The sequence below is a fragment of the Mastigoproctus giganteus genome, chromosome 6 (assembly GCF_048544385.1).
Source record: "Mastigoproctus giganteus isolate SK-2022 chromosome 6, ASM4854438v1, whole genome shotgun sequence".
Lineage (NCBI taxonomy): Eukaryota > Metazoa > Arthropoda > Arachnida > Uropygi > Thelyphonidae > Mastigoproctus > Mastigoproctus giganteus.
The window spans coordinates 38,564,528-38,585,423 of record NC_143580.1 but is presented as its reverse complement, the minus strand read 5'-3'; the positions used below and the strand labels follow the sequence as shown (position 1 = coordinate 38,585,423).

The window sequence follows — 20,896 nt, the reverse complement described above, 5'->3', positions numbered from 1 at the left end:
CCGACCAACGTGCACACAATACACGGACTTCATGGTTCCATTAAGTCAGTGTTTTTTTTTTTTTTTTTTGCTGATCTGCTTTTCGTTTTCGTCCGTATAGCCTAGTTGTTTGATGGAAATGAAAAAACATATTTTTAATTGATTAAGTAATCAGTATTCTCAATTTTAATCTCTTTATATAATTTCCTCGTATCAATCCAACCATTTAGGGAAACCTTTTTTACAGGTAATCGCGAAATATTTTTCATCACTTGCGTACAGGTTGTCGTTATGCAGCAGCCAGCACGAAGCTTATTTTCATCTGTTGCAGATTCCGAAGATGATTATTGGAATTTTTTTTATTTCCGTGTTTATTCCTAAGAGCACGATAAATCCTTTTAATCACTAAGATTGTTATGGAGTTGAAAATGTAATTGACTTTGCTGTAACCACTGGTTCCGATAAGTCATTGCATTTTTTTGCTGATCTGTTTTTCGTTTTTGTCCGTATCCTGCCTTGGTACAAATTAGCAATACAAATAGTCTTTTTTCCTACTTTATGATTTCTCTTGGGATTTTTGCACAGTCTGACGCTATTTCTCAAAGCATGCTGCTAAACGATGGAACGTGTCACGTTTACCATGATTATGTTGTAGCTGTACCAGACATTTTTCTCGTAAGAATTCCTGGCACTGGTTTATATCCTTTTCAGTGATTTTCATCCAGACTTCAAAGCTGGGTTCTTATATGTATGCCATCACACTGGTCACTGTCAAGTTTGGCATTTAGTTTCCGAGTAGTCACGCTCGAACTAGAAATTAGGTTTATGGCTTCATACGCTTAACTCTTGACGTTATTCAAACAATTCTTTTCACTTCCGCTTCTCTCTGTGTCAGTTTATCATCCCTTTTACAGTTGACGTCACTTGGGAGAAACACGTGCAAGCCAGAGTCTCCCAGCTGGAGTTATTGATTTACTTGAAAAGTCTTTTACTTCTGGTAGATGGCGCTACCCTCGCTGCCCTGCGACATCAGCTGCGATAGCGGGTATATTATGCGGTTTCGGTAAAGAACTGGTGCGTTGAGTTGGGGTTTCGGACGACGACCTTTTTATCTCCTTTAACGCTTAATCTTTGCGGTCGTTAATGGTGTAACAGTCCCCCAACTCCCTCCTTCGGCGAAGCACTTCCTGTTCCTGGTGATCGGACGGCGTGCAAGAGAGAGAGAGAGAGAGTGAGAGGAGGACGATTGTGCTTTGCATTGCTGACGTCGCTACTCTGTGCAAGAAGAGGGTGCGCTGTGTAGGGGTTTGTATCGACCATACGTGCAGATTTGACGACAGTGGGCTTGCCTGTCGATCTCCTGCCTACGATTTAAGGCGGATTTTAGAGGAAACACCCCCTCATTTCCGGAGTCGGTAAGTTGATTGCTGGACTAGTGTTTAAAACACTTGGGGGCGCTAGATGGATATGTTTATATATATTTGTGTGCAGGGGTCTTGAACAGTGTTGTTTTGGAGGCGGAAGTGATTCTCTGGCACCAGAGCCGGAGATGGTTGTATTGATCCGGCTGTCACATGTGTGACTTACCCCCTCCCTCAATGCGTATACATTTGTGTTTGTAAACAGAGAAGCCATCAACACACTGGGGATGTTTACATCCCCCATATGTTTTGAATAATGTTTTTCTAGCTAACAGCAACAATAAATTGTTAAATTAAGCAACAATAAGTGGCTTATTGTTGTGGATGAGAACGGTAGTCTTTAAGTAGCAAGTTAGCTGATGCTTCTGCAGCTGAAGACCTTCTGTTGGAAGGAATGATTAAGTGATTTATATATTTTGGATGATCACAATTACGGTTTCATAAAACTTAATGCTTTTGTGTAATTAACAAATTTCATGTGACTTGTGCAGTAGATGTGTTCCATTCTGTCGATCCTACAGGGTTTTTATAATCATTTAAGCGTTTAATGATTGTTAAAACTTTTATATAATTAATTATCGTAGTGTATTTAAGGCCAAACAAGTCTTTTAAATAGTCTCTTTTTCTTTTTTTCTGTTTCTTCTCCCCCCTCACCCCATCAACGTTTGAAGAATCTCACAACCGCCATTTTGTTTGTTGTGCTATCGTTTTCACAATAAAAGCGGATATTTTTATGCATTTTTGATTGAATACGATCAAAATTACTTTATTGGTGGCCTATTCTGACACAAATTATAATACATAAATTAAGCTTTTGTATGTCGATCCGTTTTAAATCTTAAATATTTTCTAGAATTGGCTACATACCGAAACTTAAACTTTCATGTGATTGTTTAGCATCAGAAGTTCAAAGGAACAACAGTGTCTGAAATACTCTAGGAGTTGGGTGTTTGCTGCTGCATTTTCATAAATACTGTTCTTTCTTCTTTTTCATATGAATTAGCTATGTCACGAGTGTTATTGGCTACTTTCCTTGAGCTTTGCTTTTTTGCATCAGTTTTGTATGCTCGCTATAGTAAAAAATTATAATAGATTTGAGAGATTAGTTTTGTCGTTTTGTAAAATTCTTCTAACATTTACTGTGAGATTAGTTTGTCGTTTTGTAAAATTCTTCTAACATTTATTGAGATTGTCCGAAAGAAAATATGTAACAATTTTTTTATTTTAATTTCTTTTAATGTCTTAATTTGTATAAGATGAACATCTCCATAACTGAAAATTTCTTAGACTTTTGACTATTGCAGTGCTACACAGGAACTTATTTTCCCTTTGATTTTCGTTACTTTTATATTTCTGAGTGCCATTTTTGTTTTTCCTTAATCGGTTAAAAACGGGAACAATATTTAGAAGGAGAAAGGTGGTAAATTTTCTTGATTAGAGTTTGTTAAATTGATCGTAGTGTACACTGAGAATTTAATAACAGTTAAAACCGTTATATTTATACATTTCGCTCTTTGCATCCGGCATGTCATTTTCGTATGATAAAATCGCGAAACCTTGGAATCACATGATAGTATATCTAATTAAAAATGGACATTTTTATTGTATATTTTCTTATAATACTAAAGTTCAAAGGAATTCTACGAAGTGTTGAAGTTCCACTTACTCAATATTAATTGCGTAATTAGCTTAAATCCTGAGAAATCTAATCTAAGTTATTTTAAGAAAAAATCTACCAAATTTCCCCTTACGAATATATTTTTATTCTACATAGTGCACATTTTCGCTACACATTGTGTAACTCAAAAGACATTCGTTTGATCATTACTACTTAGTAAAATAAAAATTGATCAAAAGCCTTAACGAAGGTAGTGGTCACTTAGAACGTAAACGTACTGAGAGTATGTTAAATTTTAATTGTATATGTTGTTGTATTTGAAAATCTTTGTCATTACATCCATTGATGTAATGCTCCGTTTAAAAAGTACGCATAGAATTGCACATACTTTCATAATGTAGCGAGAAGTAAATATAAAAAGAAAGAATGAAATAAAAAAGCAAAATAAATGTTGATAAATGCATCGATGAAGTGGGTATGCAATGTAAATGACTTGAATTATCTAGAATGGAGAACTATTCCTTTTTCTATCTTTTTTTTTATATTATTATATCTTCTTCTAGGATTCTCTTTCTTTGATGAACTTTTCTAATGAAGGTTAATCTTCTTGGAAGTGTTGACGTCATCCACTGGTAGGAAGCCACTCCCCGTAGTTCATGTCACCACGATAACTGCTCTTCAGAGATAGTTTCTCACCTCTGCCTAGTTAGCGAGGACATCACACAGCTGGTGGCTCAAGTGCGCAACGCATATCCGTCTTTGCACAGCAGGGTTAGTCTTTCTAAGTAACCAGGAATTTTTTACTTACAAAAGTGATTTCCTCCCCATTCCCTTTTACCCATTTTGTGCTCAAGACTTGGATACCCGACGGACTTGGACGTAAAATGATTAGAAAGTGCAATTTGTTTGAGAGGTCTAGAGCTGGCAGTATGGAAACACCAAGACATTCCTACATCCCGTCAACATAACCAGCCACGTGTGACGATACGCAGCTGGAAAACCAACGACGTACTGAATTTTTACGACAAGAGCTGAACGTGCAGCAGTGACTATCTTCTGAAAGGCCACCATGCCACTCATTTCCTCGCACAGTCAGATAGAGACCCAGATCGAGACATTCGTTGAGAACTTTAAGAAAAATGGCTCCGTGTTTATGAGTACACTTAGCGTAAGTCCTTACGAATCGTGCACTGCCAGCCTAAGAGATAGTCAACTTACTCCATCAGATGACAGCACGTGCGATTATTCCTCCCGTCCTGTCGGCTACTCTCCGTACGATTCAAGTTATTTGGACTCCTCTTCTTGTGATGATGTAGCGATCAGCGACAATGGTAAGTGAATATTCAATTTAAATTTTTATACTTGTGGTGTATAAAAGTTTTTGCTATTTTTACATTAATTTACTCTGTTTATTTATCTTGCTGTGTGTTACTAAAATAGTAATTGCTAAATCTAAAATAACGGTAAATATTGTCAGCGCATGCAATGACAGAGAAGCAGATTAATTTATAGAATCACTTTTAAATTTTTGTGTATTTTGAAGACAGTTCATAAAATTTAAAAAAAACCTTCTGATATCGCATTAATAAGCGTATATAATAACATAATAATAAAATTGAGGGTAGCAGTTCACCGTTAGAGGATTGGAGTAGTAAACCATGACTGTCATGCGCATCCTTCTCCTCACCGTATATATGCGATATCTTGACTGATCATGCCATTCCCCAACTCTGAGAGCCAAGGTAAGTGTCTCAAAGTAATCAAACAATATTTATACGGAAAAACGCTAGAAATCGGCTGAACATTAGGATGTTTCTAAGATTTTTTAAACTTTATCTGCGATTATGGGATAACTCTTATTTTCTTTAGTGAATTTCAGAAATGATGAGAAACTGTGCTATAAACATGGAGATACACTAATAAAATAAAAATAAACAGTTGTGTGTAGGTGAACAGGGTGTGACTGTTTAGGTTCGGGACTAGAAGAATAATAACAAGGCTTAAACTTACAGCTTTATAATTGGTTTTTCACAATAAGTTCCTCGGATATGTTTTTCTTCAGTCTTTCTTTCAACTTTTCAGAAACTTAAGGAGATCTATTTATTTTAGGTTTTTCTTATTATCTTTAATTTCTTGAAATCGGAGTTCCGTTAATAAATAGATTTAAGATAGCACATTAGATTAGATATATAAGAAAATAAGGAGGGCTGTTTTCGCCAAAAATTCTTGGGGGGCGCTTCAGAATTCATAAATAATACTTTCGAAATTGTAATCTTGCAAGGAGAATCTTCCCGGTCTGAAATCATCTTCAACATCTTCTGGAACCTGATAAAATACACAGGGTCGCCCAAATAAGTTCCCGAGGTGAGAAAACTTCGTGAACAAATTCTCGTTTAGGTATATAACGTATTTCTGAAGCAATTTTACAGATCAGTTAAACAAACTAGTTTTATATATATAATTGTTTCTCTGGGTGTACAGCACACATATCTAAACATATCTGATTGTTCGCTGTCTTCGCTTTATTTTAAAATTTTCCATATGAACGTGTACCGTAGCGTTATAATGGTAATGCTACTCTCATCATTCATTCAACTCATGTGTTTTAATTCTTTTATACCAGTTAGATATCCGCATAAATTACATTGGAATGAGTCCGATTTCCAGCAGAACGGTGGCTGCCGAATTATTTTGCTAATGACGAAAACGACGTAATTTCAAATATTAGAGACAGTCTGGTCCTCAATTCCAATAACAAATGTTCGGAAATTTTTGTCTTCTTGTATCTTTTTAATAAATATTACATATAAGTAGAATAAGAAATTGTCGGTGGACCTCAGTGCTAGTGTCAGTCCCTAATTTCAGAACAAAGATTAGGCATTAAAGGTCTCTTTCTTCAAATTTTTAAATAAAGAAGTGTTTTCAACATATAAAGTATTAATTGCAGTTTGTGGCGTCTTAAGGAGAAATTGCCGCCCTCTTAATGTCTTTATATGTTATTTATTCAGTTAGCTTCGTGGGAATTGATAATAACATCATTCATAAAAAAAAAAAAAAGGTTGCATGTAGACATTCTGTGATGTCACATGTTCAGACGAGAGTGTATTTGTTCCTAGGGTACAGTTAATTCGCTGTCATGCAAAAGAGAAGGTTCAAAGGATAGCTGTGCGCATGTTCTCTCTCTCTGCAAATGCACACGGCTCCAATTTTATTTGAGCTATATTTCATAGGGTGTGCATGAAAGGAGACTATATTTCATCAATAAACTAGGGCTGTGGAAAAAACAGATACGTTCGGTTACTGGGGATATTTACCTAGATGACGGCAACAAATCATAGGGCTTATGCCACCAAACTATGTAGGAAATGTGATGCTGCTGTATAATGGAAGTTGGATGTATTCCAGATTACAGCTCTCTCTTTGGGATCAACCAGCAACAGTACGATCCCTTTTGAATCATCTTGCTCGTATGACGCAGGAAGCTGGAGAATGCTTCCAGTCGCTCAATAAATACACAGCCCAAAATCTGTATGTATTGCGTGTATATATAAATCGCGACGAAGCCCTTTACTGATTCAATATCGGCTCAGTAATAGCTGAGGTATTTTCGTGTGGTTTACCAAAGTCGGCATGCACGACTGTATCAAAGTAACATAAATGAAAAGAGAATTTTTCTGTAAAGGAAGAAGAACCATTTTCGGAAACTGAGAGAACATCCCTTCCTTACAGTCCGAGTGTACTAAAAGTCAAATAACTATATCTACAATACATGACTGGTAGTAACTAGATGCTGTTTTTTAACCCATCTACCCCCCCCCCCCCTTCTTTCAGAAAACGTCAGAGACATCTTCCGAAAAAAAAAACTCAAGTAGGACAGACAAAAAAAAAAATAATAATAATAAAATAAAAAACAATTTCTGGACTTGTGTATGAAGCATTGTTTAATCCTCATACTGCACTAGCGATCGATGCTGAAACACTAGCCACTCTAATGTTAAAGCGGTGGTCAGAATAAAACGTTGCGCTAGCAGAAACGATGTTATAGCGGAGCTTATGATGGTGGAGTGGAGCTCCCAACCAAGAGGGAGGGAGCTTAAGTGAAAACGCTCTCGCTCTCCAAGAAGTAACAAGATACGAAGCTAGATAGATGGAAAGAAATAACATTGCTGCTGGACAGTAGATTATATACAAAAACCCGCTCAATAGCTCGGAACATAAAACGCTGTTTTCTACAAGTTGAAAACTTGTATTTCTTCTAACGGGAAATAGAGCGTGCGTGTGCACAACAGGCAGCGTAAATGGTGTTTCCATTACGAGGCACTTCGTTAAAGAACACCAACCTAGTTGTGGCGAGCAAACGTGCCGAAATTTTTCCTGAGATTTCTGAACTCTCTCCCGAGATTTAAACTGTGGATTTAAACAGAGTCTGAGGAATAATTCATGGCGGTGTGGTAGTGTCCGTGAGGTGGCGCTAGCGTCGCTTGGTGCCCGCATAAGTCTTGTTGATGGAGGCGGAGATAGACAGGATCAGTCGCTGACAAAGGCAGCAGTCCGCTTCTTGGATGCTGAAACTGGCGCGTGGGCCCTGCAATGCGGCCCACATTCTTTCTCACTCAACGACTTCAGGCGCGCGTGTCGAACACGACCTCATAACGCCCATTGTAGCCCGTGCCCCGGCTGTCGGCGCGACTAGCGAGCGGAGCAGAAGTAGTAGTAGTATTAGTAGCGGTAGTGGAGAGTGGGGGGGGGAGGGAGACAAGTACATTCGCTTGGTCGCAGTTCGTCCAGTCGGAAGCGGGAGTGTGCAAGTCAGAGTTAATGCACGGCTCAGAAACGAGAGGATATACTATTGATATCGGATGTTGGCAAAATTTTGGAAGCCGTCAAGTATTTGACTGCATCGTCCTTTAAAAATTGGCGGGAAGACCCTTTTCTTATCTCTCTCTCTCTCTCTTTCTGCCTTCTCTGGACGAAACTGCGAGAACTTTTCCCTCCACTAGTTTGTTTCCGAGTTGGCCGTAGTTACCTAGGCAACCGGCTCTGCCGAAAGTACGCCTACACACGCACACCTCCTGTACAGAGCCTTCGTTATCTCCGGAGAGACACCTTCTCCTCCTGTGTGTTAAATCCTTCTCCTCTGCACATGATCCTTTTTTCCCTGTTCCGCTCCTCTGACCTGATCAAAGCCGCTGGTGTCGGCTTAGTGGTCTACCCCTTCTTTATCCCCAAACAGTCGGCAGGTCGATGACTCCTTGGCTCCTAGTTCGACGGTGGAGACTCCGCCCTTGTCACGTTAATAACGGTAGGAGGATAATTTATTCTGAATGTGTGTGTGTGTTTTTGATGTAGATGTACAATCAGCAGTCATGATGAAAAATTTTCTTTTTCTTTTTAAAAGGTGTGTACTACGAGTCCCTTTTTTTTCCACTCAAGTCAGTGTACCAATTGTTATCTTTCGGTCCTCAATGGTTTGCAAAAATCACTGCAACTGGACTGGACACAACCAAAGAATATTAAAATATTAATACGCTAAAATAAATGGACGGGGCTCTTAAAAGAACAGTAGATTTATCTAAAATGGCACTCGATGGTACACTGAAAACAGACTATAGACTTCTGCAACTTTCTTTACACTGTTTCACATTCTTAGTGCATAGTTTCTGTTAATTATTCTTGTTTGTTCTTGTGCGTAAGCCATCGAGAGCTACTTTGTTACTCACTGTTTTCTCCGATCAACTTCATAAGCCTAGTTAGGTTGTTGCTTCATTTTGTATTATGTTTACAATGAATGCAAAATTAAGTGTTGTGTTTCATAGTCCAGGCCGCATTCCTAAAAGTAGTAAAAAAATGGGGATTTTTACAAATTTGAAGGAAAGGGATTTTTAGTTATCAAGAAGCGTGACACGAGATAAAACGTGATTAGAAGAACGTTGTGATTTATTTGCTCTCATAGACTATTGTTAAGGTGGGAAAATACTTATTGTTGATGCGCTTGCGTATTCTTTGGAGGGAGTACTTAATTTTCATCTAAAAAACGGGAAAGTTATTAAATCGTAAAATAAGTGGTGTTTGACAAAGAACAAAGAAATTTTGCATATTTATTGTTCTTCAGCTTAAAGTATTGCTAGATTGAAACATATCTTGCGGAACTTCAGGAGGGAAGAAACACAGGAAGAATATTTGCAGAAGCACATCATTTTCTATTTTTTTGATTATATTGTTAACAGCTTTAGTGATTTTACGTTTTCGAGTTATTTTCTACAGCGAAATGCATTTCCATGAAAGTATGAGCTCTCTCTCTCTCTCTCTCCCTCTCTCTGTTTTCGTCCTCTTTCTTTATTTGTTTCTTTCGAAAAGCTGCCTTTAGTCTGCTTGCTGTTGAATCCGGCGCCAAATGTACTAGAGGCTCATAGATGAAGAAATAACAAGATCAACTGATGTTCCCGACAGTTCTTTTGTATCGTTGACACACTCACACAAAAGGGGGGTAGGCGATCGTACAGCGTCACCACACGGGTATTTTGGATAGTTTATTTGATTGTTTATTTACTTGGTTTCAAGGATTTCCAAGAAAGACAGAAGGATGGTTTGACCGATGGTACTATTTATCCGTTGTGAAGTGTGACCGTTTGACTGCATATCGATGGATAAGCATATTTTGGTTTGCGTGGCTGCGACAGTATACGAATTTATTGTTGAAATTGACCGCATCGCAGTGGTATAACAAATTATATCTGCGGCATGCGGTCAATTGCCAGAGATATAAGAATGTCAGATGGTATAAGAAGTCATATCATTTGTCATTTCTTAACATTATTCAGAAGGCAAATTTCGGGAAAAAAAATATTTTTTTACATATATATCTTAAAGGCTGTAAGAATTAAGATATTCAATAACTGTAGTGATCATTTGTTGCGCTGCCCACTCCAGTTTGTATAAGTCCTACTTTTTAAGTTCTGCCTCTCTTTCACACTTAAAAACCCCACCAGTGACGAAGACACAAAAATAGAAATCATTTAAATTTGGCTTTGTGCTGAAGTTCACATCATTCTCCTTCAACATCATTGTTTCTTGAATGGTTAAACTGTTTCCTATCTTAACAGTAATTTATTTATCTATGATTCAGCACTACCATATTGTAGTAGCGTAGTTCGCATAGTGTTCAGTGATCTTTATTCTTCTGTTTTAGAAATTTAGACATAAGAAAAGGGATGCCTGCAGAAAAGCTATCCGCTTTTTAGAAAAGTTTGACACCTTGTTACAATGCGACCGCGTTATAAATAAGTGTCCCGCTTCGTCCGCCAAGAGATTTGATCAACATACCAATGCCTGCAGTTGGCTAAGGCCTCCTAGAATTACAACTAACTCCATGTTTAATTCATATAGTCATGGCTAAAGATAAAGGCATCGCTGCGTGCATAGTATACCTTCGGATCATAAGCCACAGGGGAATTTTAGGTAACGTTTTCCGTTTAAAAAATGTGCGTCTCATATATACTCTGGAAAAATACAATAATTATTGTCGTCTGAAATGCTTGGATGAGGCCTCAACCAGAAAAAGGCAGTAACTACCAAACTTTCTGGGAACCAGTTTCTTATGGACCGAACCTGGCACTGAACCCGAATAAAGAAACAAACAAAAAAAAAAAAACAAAAAAAAAAAACCAGAAATATTGACAGTTTACTTATTCTTGTATATCCATGATTGATTACTAGATACCTTTCGCGAGAAGTGTGCAAAAATCTTGATACCAGTCTGCAGCATGGAAAAGAATCTTGCTGCTACAGGATTGGGAAGTTCTGATCAGAGAGGGCTAATGGTGTTCTTACTCCTCTCAAACCACACACACCAGGGGGAAAATTTAAATTGGAAAAGATAGTTACAGGATAAATGTACGGAAATTTTCTTTCACCCGGAGGGTAACTGATTGTTGGAACAAATTTCCATCTGGTATTTTGGGAGTGGTAGTTGAATAAATTTAAGGAAGGATTAGACAAATCTTTAACGGTGATGGACAAATGCTATAGGTAGTTTTTTTTTTTTTTGACTGATATTCCACTAATACTAATCGACCAGTACTAGTTGACCAATACTAATCATTTAAGTATTTAACATCGGTTAAGTTCTGTAGTTGGTCTTCGCTTTGCGTGCGTAGTATACTGCATACAGAGGTTAGTTGATTTTTGTGCCAAGAAAATTCAGATCATTAGTCGTCCGTATATATTATATGTAAGAATATTTCGGTTCCAATAGCCACACAGCCGACCGGGCTAGCCAGGTGGGTAAAGTGCCTGCCTGGCAACCCAAAGGTCGCGGGTTCGAATCCCGCCTCGGGCTTGGATCAAAGTACTGCAAAAACCTTGGGAGGTGCATTATGGCCACAGAAGCCGATGCGCCAACAACTACCAAAAAAAAAAAAAAAAAAAAAAAACCAATAGCCACAGGATCCGTTGAAATCATCGGTTTCTGTATTTATAAGCCATTCTCGTCAATATTTACAAAAGTAAGCAGTACATTGTTGGATGAGAAATGGATGCAATATCGACAAGTACTTATTGGATAAACATTGGGTGTGAATCAAACAACACGTGTGGTAAACAGTAAATACAGAATTAACAAACTTCGTCTCACTCAGTACCCGATGAGAACGGTAAAAGCGCAGCCGAAGGAGGGAAGCTTTTAGAGGAAGAGACAGAAATAAAGATGGTTGTATAATTTAAATAAATTCTTATTATACCGTATTGAGTCATTATGTTAACAATATACACAATGTACGTATTAGTAATTTACATAGTCTGACATTTTAAGATGTAGTCTGAATAGACTGAAGGCAACTGAATATTTGCCAGTAGGATTGATAAGTACAGTAGACTCCGGATTATTCGTGTTGTTGGAAATAAAATTTCCCGGATAATCCGAATGAAAGAAAAATTAGTATAAATAAAAAAAACATAAATTTATTGACGTTAAAAACGTTTTTACTGGTGTTATTCCAAAATATTTGTAACGAAAAACCGTCACGCGAAAAGCGTTACGGAAGTGACGTCATCTTCAGCTTCCGCCAGAAGCGAATTTTAACTTGTATTGTTGGACTCATACTTGTATGATGACAACAATCATTTATCTTCTACTGGACCATATTTAATGAAATTTTGCACGGAGCTTCATCTTAGCTTTATACTAGAGGTAAAACTTTCAAAACACTAAAAATTACAGTAGTTTTTCCAGGATAGTGGAAATTATGAACATGTGATCAAGGAATTTTTCTCACGTAATAAATGGGATAATGTGGACGTATAGCCTATCGTTGGAAAGCTAAGGAATTTAGAAACAGAAATATTAAGGTTTTAAGATACAAAAAACTTTGGAAACTGGGAGATGCGTTAATTTGAAAATGCATCTGGTTTTAAGTCACCTGGTGTTTCAGATTTAATGTAATTTTTTTTCTTTACAATTAAACCCTGAGGCTGGAAAAGAGTTTGCACATTTATGAAAACATTTTTCAACTTGGACATGTCATCAGATCTTTCGATACGTAATGTAACAACTATAGATGGTGTATTTAGTCGTGAACTCTTCAACGTAAAAATTATATATCCTAATTTAGTCATCACCAATACTTTCAGTAACCGATATGTAATTATTATTAATAAAATAAAAGCATTGTTATATTATTATCCACGAATTTTATTAATATCTGAAAATTAAAACGTTTTTAATGCCTGCCGATGATTCAGATGTAAAACACGTTAAATATGCTAGCGGCTGGACACATTATGTACTCGGTACAGAATTTTTATTTATATAAATATAGTATTCATGTTTATATTAGTACGAGAATAGTACAGTGTGAGAAGATTTGAGACAAAATTTGACACAGACATATTATTTTTAGAAGGCAAACCAAGAGAAAAAGCGAACAGTGAAGTTCGCTTTTTCCCTTGGTTTGCCTTCCTGCGAATGTACTATGTAAATTTTGAAGCATCACCTTGTTAGCGGGGACAGCTTTTCCTTGTTCAGTGTAGCCGAATAGAAACTCATTGAAGTTGACACCAGCATATTTTCATGTTTATTGATAAGCTGAATTTTTTGTTAAATAGAAAGAACATTCCATTTTCAGTTTAAACCAGAGAGGTTTAGAAACTCGTTATCATAATGATAACCATCGAAATTAATTTCAAGTAACTGTACCCTGCTGTTGTTGAATATAAAACTTCAGACGAGCTTCTTATACTCAGATATAGCCCGCTACCAACGTATGTACCTGGTTAAACTTAGACAAAAGTAAATTATAGACATGCTTCTTGAAATATAGACTTAGCTTGCTACTGACGTATGTACCTAGTAAAACCTAGACAAAAGTAAATTTCCAACGAACTCAAGTTTCTGTTATTGTATCGACTTATCTGCCTTTTTTGTGAGATATATTTTGTGCGAATATTTACTGTCGCGAGCTACTACTATCTCCAGTGACGATGTCTGGTGGGGCCTCTCTTATTGTAATGGTTCGATGGAAGTCCCGGAAGGCGACCAATTGAGACAGTTGTTTTTGTTCTTCAAGTTCCTTGTTTCTTTCTCGGATTCGCTCGCTAATTTCACTACATCTTCGAGCTTTCGCGACCCGCAGAGGGAATTCAAAGATTCATTCTGAATAGATTACGGAGCCGTTAACAGAGTGAATGTTCGGAAAATGGAGACACGCTTACATGCATAAAAATTGAGTTTTTCCTTATCTGTTGTCGCCATCCCTCGAGATTTGGAAAGCACCGAAGAGTCTGGATGAAATAATTTCTTTCTGTGCCGTGTAACGAGGAAATAAGATTTTAAACATTTCCCTATTGCAAAGATGTCTAGGACTCCACTGAAGCAGGGTCATAATGTTAACGTTCGTTATGGAAATCGAGATTGTCTGCAAGCATTTTATTTTTAACGTTATTCTCTGTCTAAAGGATGTGTGCGTGCGTTACATACCTTGTTTAACCACACGAATACTTTATACAGAGTGCGATATCCTTTCGTACTTTAATCTTCTGTTTCGCATCGTGAAAGATTAAAATGATTTCGTTCTGTTTGATTTACTTTCTTAAGCTTGAAATGCAGCTGGAAATCGTCTTTAACTGAGAGCTTACTTAAGTTTCTGATAGCAGACGATAATTTTAACTACGAGTAACAATGTCTAAATGACAATTAATTTGCATTCTTGTGCTGTAGACTGCACACGCGTATAGGGGTGTAATCTGCATGAAGTGCAGCACGTGGTCATCGATTGTTGTGATGGCTACGGAAGAATTATAACAGGAAGCGAAGCCTGGTATTTTTCCATGCTAATTTGTGCCAACGTATGCGCCAAAAATCTCAAACAGCGGGAATTGGGATTTTTTTTTGTGCATGGTTTTTATGCGATTATATTAATTACATCTCAGATTATATCTTGGAAATTAGAATCAGTTGAGTGTAAGTAAAATTTTATGCTCGTATGAGTAATCGAATACTACAAAGCTGTAAATGACACTCGATGATCGAAGGAAGATAGAACAACCTTTCTTCGGTGTTCTGGTAAAATGTGTTTAAATTAGATACAGCTCGCTTGCATTTAATTAATTAGTTTCCTTTAACATTTTTTAATATTAGAATTGTATTTCAGTGAATGTGGAAATGTGATTCCGATTATTCCTAAATATTCTAAGTGCGATTATGAAGCTTAATTATAATAGGTGAGGATCGGTTAATTCATTATAGATAATTTTTTGGTTTACTGACTTGCTTCTTAGACGTCAGTTAACCAACTTGTAGGCGCTTTAAAGGAAATGCCGAAAGTGCCTTTGAGAAGGCAGTAATGGTAATTGGCGCTTTAGGCATTTGCGTAAAGCAAATGCCTTCACTATAGACATGCAAGACATATGCCTTCACCATATTCATTTACCTGCCCGCAGATAAGAACTGAACTGACATGAAATTTTGTGCATGTACTCTGTTAGTCCCAGGGAAGGTTTTAGGATCAATTCGACAGACTTTCCAGTTCAACCCCCCCCCCCCACCACAGAGAAACCTATACTAGTGTCAGATGTTCACGCATTGCTAGAGGGAGAAAAGTCAGATCGACGCCATATTATCAACGTGTTTTTAGTTGTTCTCTGGAACCCCACCACAGAGAAACCTATACTAGTGTCAGATGTTCACGCATTGCTAGAGGGAGAAAAGTCAGATCGACGCCATATTTTCAACGCCATATTATCAACGTGTTTTTAGTTGTTCTCTGGAACCCCACCACAGAGAAACCTATACTAGTGTCAGATGTTCACGCATTGCTAGAGGGAGAAAAGTCAGATCGACGCCATATTTTCAACGCCATATTATCAACGTGTTTTTAGTTGTTCTCTGGGAAGCTTTTAAGACCAATTACGATTCCATAGTTCCCCTCCCCCCAATAGAAATTTATATAAATGAAAGTGTTTGCATTACTCGAGAAGAAAAAGTCGGATTGAAAAAGATTTTTCATCATCATATAATTTTGTTGGTCTCTGTGGAAGTTTTGGACCAATACCGATTCATAATCTCAATCCTAATTTCTTCCAACAGAAATACCACGATAAATCTGCAACATCAGCTCTGATCCTTTTCAAAATTTCAGCACTTATTTAAAATATTCTTCCGGACCTCTGAACCAAATGTCATGAGGTTTATAAACACTTCATGGAAATAGTATAGAAGTTTTTAACGCCTGAGGTGCGTACATTAGCTAATTTATTAATATATTTTATTATTCGTTTTTAATTAATATGCATTTAAAACAGTTACAGTTGTGTATTGCTCGCTGCGGAAAAGTAATAAATCACATCATTGCTTTTAAAACACTCTGCTCTTCCCTAATGGTTCATTGTAACCACGTGACAGCTCCCAAGTGCACCTCCATCCTTTCAGAGTAGTAATAAAGCAACAAACTTTGCTGCATTTATGCCATCATATTCCTTTATTTCTTGTTGTATCCATAATTCACTCATATTATGTAGACTTTCCAAATGCATGATTTATGGCGAAAGTAACGTAACGTTAACAAAACGTATGGATCCAGGTGTTCATTGATTTCGTACCATTTGATATGTTATTTCTTATAATTCATTCAACATAAAATTTGCTAATACTTATTTGGCTTATAAAAATAGTAAATAGTGAATGAACATTATTTATACATTCTGTTGTATTTAGTGTTCGTGTAAAATAACAAACCGCCGTCTTTTAAATTTTACGTAGAAGATGGATCACTAGGCTGCTTTGTGTCTCACTAGGGAGTGAATACTCTCTTATATGGATATCCATTATACAGGAGACGTCTTGGATCACTGCTGCATCATCATCTTCCAATTTTCATCTTCCAATTTTTTCCTACCAGGCATTCACTTTCTTAGAAAGACATCCTTCACACTTGATGCCTTGATAAGTACACAAAAAGCTTTAAAAGTGTACTTAATATTTATATTGTTTCATGCCCACAGTTACAGTGTGACATCTGTATAACCATTTATTTCGTTTTTCTATCCAGACACCAATTATTATTATTTTTTTATGTGCAGCTCATGTAGGTAAAAGATGGCGAACAGCCCAATAAGTCCCTATGTAAGCGAACACGCAACAACGCTGGCACGCGAAATAATGGTAGAACGTCCCCATTATTGGACCGACAGCTGTTTTATAACCAAGTGTACTCGGCAGAGAAATAAATTCAAGATTCAAATATGGTATGCATTTTTAAGAAGTCTGTGCGATTTTCTATATTATGTAATACGATCATCATTAAAACTCATTCTCATATTATCTACTATATTAGCATTCTCACTCCAGAATTCATGCTGTTTTCTGGTTTAACTGCCCTCTGTCAAGTATTAATGCCGGTGGATATTATGCAAGCAGCGTTGCATATGAGAATAACTTTTAGATTATATGAGAAGAGTAGAAAACATACGCGGAAAGGGATGGAATCCGAAGGATAAATCCACTCCAAAATTAGAAAAATAGTTTTGCTATTTCTGTTTTCTCCAGTTCTGAAAATACGCCAGGAACGTTAAAAGAATGATTGCATTTTTCATATTGAATTCACTTCCTCACTCGAAATTTGGAAGAAATATTTTTATTAACCCCCCCCCCCCTCTCGCCATCCTTCTCGAACTGAATGTACGCCTTCTACGGGAACTTGCATGAAATGTATATCCGTGTTACTAAGTCTTGTCTGCTTTGCGAACTGTAAAACTCCACTAGACTGATGGACTTTTGCTTTTTGGTGGCAACGAATATGAATGCTATTTGTTGTGGTTTTGTCATCTTATTAAAAATAAATAAATAAATAAAACAAGCCAGTCAAAGATTGTAGTGGTAGGTAACAGCGTAATGCAAAGTAAGCTTCGGTCTGTCTAGTAGTAACTGCTCATTCAGTTAGATCTTTCGGTTTTGTAGATGTGAAATTTTATTTGTAACTACAGTTTTGTAAATGTGACACTGAAATTTGGAATAATAACTTTATTCTGGTTATCAACAGAACAAAATTTTAATATGATATAAAGAGACTGTTAGTGGAGCAGCTTGTTTTTTTCAGCAAATATTGAAATTTATCTTGTCCTTATATCTACCAGGCAAGACTTTTTACCTCCACATTAGGATTTCTAAGAATGTTCATTCTCTCCGGCGATGATCGTAATCCATAATTAATTTCAAAGGATGCTTCCAGATAACTCGAAGACCTAGCCTCGTATTTAAAAGACATTGGTCTCGCCCTTAACCGAACAAGATTGCCCAAATGTCCTTCACTATGAAATAGCCCAAGACTGACTGTGTTGGCTTATATGGGCATCCTGTTCAGAGAGTGCGACAACATAGATCTAGGTATCAGTAGCATAGCTACCCTTTCTCGGGCCCGGAGGCAAAGAACATGTTCGGGGCCCCTACTTAATTAATGAAAATTGCAAAAAGAGGAGACAGTCAAGACGCCGGGCCCCTAAAGGGCCCGGAGGCAATTGCTTTGCCTGCCTACATGGTAGCTACGCCACTGCTAGGTATGATATCAGATGATAAACTCACCGTTGTGTTCACCTCATAGAGGCAAGAAAGAAAACCCTTGGGACACTGTGGCGTATTAAACAGGAACTAGCAGGGATACGAAGTTTTAACCTCGTGACACGCTATGTGGTGAGATGTGTTTCCCCATTGCCCTATATGGGCTTGCGCGCCTACTGATTACCTCAGGAGGTTCTTGGTTCTTGACTGTCGAATACGGGCGCCTCCGTAGCCAGGTGGGATGGAGCAGTAGTGCGTATCACATGCTTCTTGATTAGACCGGGGTTCGAGCCCGTCACCACCAAATACGGAAGATGCGGAAAGGTCAGGGAATGACCACCGTATATCCCGGAGCAATATAGTTTTAGTTGCTAATGCTCCTAAAAACCAAAACAACAACTGTCGAATACTGAATTCTGAGGTGGCCAAACCGTTACCTGGGAAAGCTGTTTACCACCTCTGGACGTATCCTTCAAGAAAACCTGGATTGGGTGCCCTAGCAACTGATATTAATCAAAATGAGTATCTCCACCCTCTCAAAACTGATCACCAAAAAAATAGAAATCCCAAGTATTGCTGAGATAGCCTTTCACCACTCAACTTCCAGCAGACCCCGTCTCCATAGCCAACTACAATGCAGCCACCCAGGAAGAGGATAAAATCTTTAGACAGGATGTTCCCATCCAACACTATAGGAATATTTCTCACCCCGGACATAGATTGTGACCGATTTTGCAAAGATGAAGTCTACCGGACCGAGATCATCCATCGTATATACACCCTCCTGCCAAACAACTACCAGGTTGATAGTGGGCACAAGAAAGCTTCTCCCTAAATAAACATGTGGATGTTTGACTGTTTACGTATTCTTAATATTCATTTATGTAATATTGTTAATTTGTATGTCTTTTGAACTTAGACAATTTCTTAAATGTAAACCCTCCTTGTGAATTAAATCCCTTTTTTTAAATCAGATTAAATCTAAATCTGATTTTAAAAAAAAATAAAAAAAATCAGCCAATATCAAACTCATTTACTCCCTCATGGAAGGCATGGAAGGAAATTTTATAATTCTTGCCGGATGAGGGCAGGGAAAGAAGGGCCAAATAGTTTTTTTCCCTTATATTTGTTATGGAAGTGAAACATTTCTAAATTTATCAAGTTTTTACTTTAGTTAACTTCGTATAATTATCCTTCTGACTTTCTAGCTTGTCTGTTGACGCGAGTCACATCAATTTCCAGACATGCTTCGATTACCTTGCTATCTTATATCATTTGAGTCCGACAGTTTGCATTTTTAATTCAGTAAATAGCTGCAAGCTTGCTTCTTTTACCTCAGTATTTGTTATTATTGAATAAACAGTTCTTCCTTACTAGGATCAGTGCTCATGTTTACTCAACTATCTTTATTTTGTATATATGGTACCAGTCGGTAGGCGACGTCCCCCCCCTTCCCCGTTAATCGTGAGTTTCTCTCCGGTTAATCTTGGTTTTAATCAACGATTTCTATAACATGTGTCAATTCGAAATTTTGAATGAAAAAAAAACCAAAAAAAAAAAAAAAAAAAACAATTACGGCTCCACCTAGTGAGCGTTACACTTGGCGTGTTATTTGTTTATTTTAATCAGTACTAGGTCAAGCCCAGGATATTAGAGCTGGAAAAGGAATTAGAAAATATGAATTGGAATATCATCGGTTTGGCTGAAACAAGAAGAAGAAATGAATCACTTATAAGTTTATCAAGTGGAAATCTGCTGTACACCAATGGAAACAGTGAAAGGAGTGAAGGTGGAGTTGGGTTTCTGGTCCATAAAGATTTTAAAAACAACATTTTGGAATTCAAAAGTACATCACCAAGGGTGTCAAGACTAATACTCAAGATTTCTAAGAGGTACAAGCTAAAGATTATAATGATTTATGCACCAAAATCGAGCCATGATGATGAAGGGGTTGAAAAAACGTACACCGAAATTGAGAGTCTTCTAGATGACCAGAAAACCCACTACACTACTATTATGGGGGACTTCAATGCCAGGGTTAGAAAATGGCAAAACAGCGCAGAAAGCGGAAAATGGCAAAACAGCGCAGAAAGAGGAAAATGGCAAAACAGCGCAGAAAGAGGAACTATAGGAAATTTTGGAATTGGTGAAAGAAATAAAAGAGGTGAAAGACTTGTGGAATTTGCAGAATCTGAAGGACTGTCAGTAATGAACACTTTTTTCAAGAAAAGGTTGAACAGAAAGTGGACATGGAAGGATCCAAATGGATTACCAACTAATGAAATCGACTTCATCCTCACTAACAGAAGATATATTGTGAATGATGTTACCATCCTGAATAAGGTAAATGTTGGAAGTTATCACAGAATGGTAAGATGTACACGATATAGATGTAGGAAAGGAAAGGAAAAACTGACTGGAGTAAATAATACAAAGGTCTTTGAGATAACAGAGGAGGAGAAAAAGCAGTATGTACTGGAACTTAAGAACAAGTTTGAGCTTCTGCAGACTGCTCAGGACCAAGATATCGACGAGGAATATTACAAATATTACAACTTTCTGAAAGTGATAAAGCCCAAGAAACCTATAGGGAAAAAGAAATCCAAAGAAGAAAAAAATTAGTCGAGAAACACTTGTCATGATGAACCGAAGAGCAAGAAAAACACTGACAAGGAGAAAATTGATTATACTGAGTTATGCAAAGCCATTAGAAAGAGACTCAGAGAGGACATAAGAAGATTTAACACAAGTAAAGTAGAACAAGCATTAAGGGAAAACAAAGGATTTAAATCAGCAGCCGTGAGCAGTAATACAGAAAGACAAATGATACTG

At 37.3% G+C, this 20,896-nt stretch overlaps 1 protein-coding gene across 1 annotated transcript in view; it reads left to right on the top strand.

The window, feature by feature from the left end:
• The first annotated feature begins 1,120 nt into the window (after positions 1-1,120).
• Positions 1,121-20,896, top strand: part of LOC150084175 (guanine nucleotide exchange factor DBS-like) — a 619,625-nt gene continuing 599,849 nt past the window's right edge. Inside the window, exons 1-2 of the mRNA XM_090376145.1 lie at positions 1,121-1,394; positions 3,582-4,349. Of these exons, the coding sequence (XP_090232271.1) occupies positions 4,088-4,349 (262 nt within the window). The 5' untranslated portion in view covers positions 1,121-1,394; positions 3,582-4,087. The remainder of the gene's footprint in view (positions 1,395-3,581; positions 4,350-20,896) is intronic.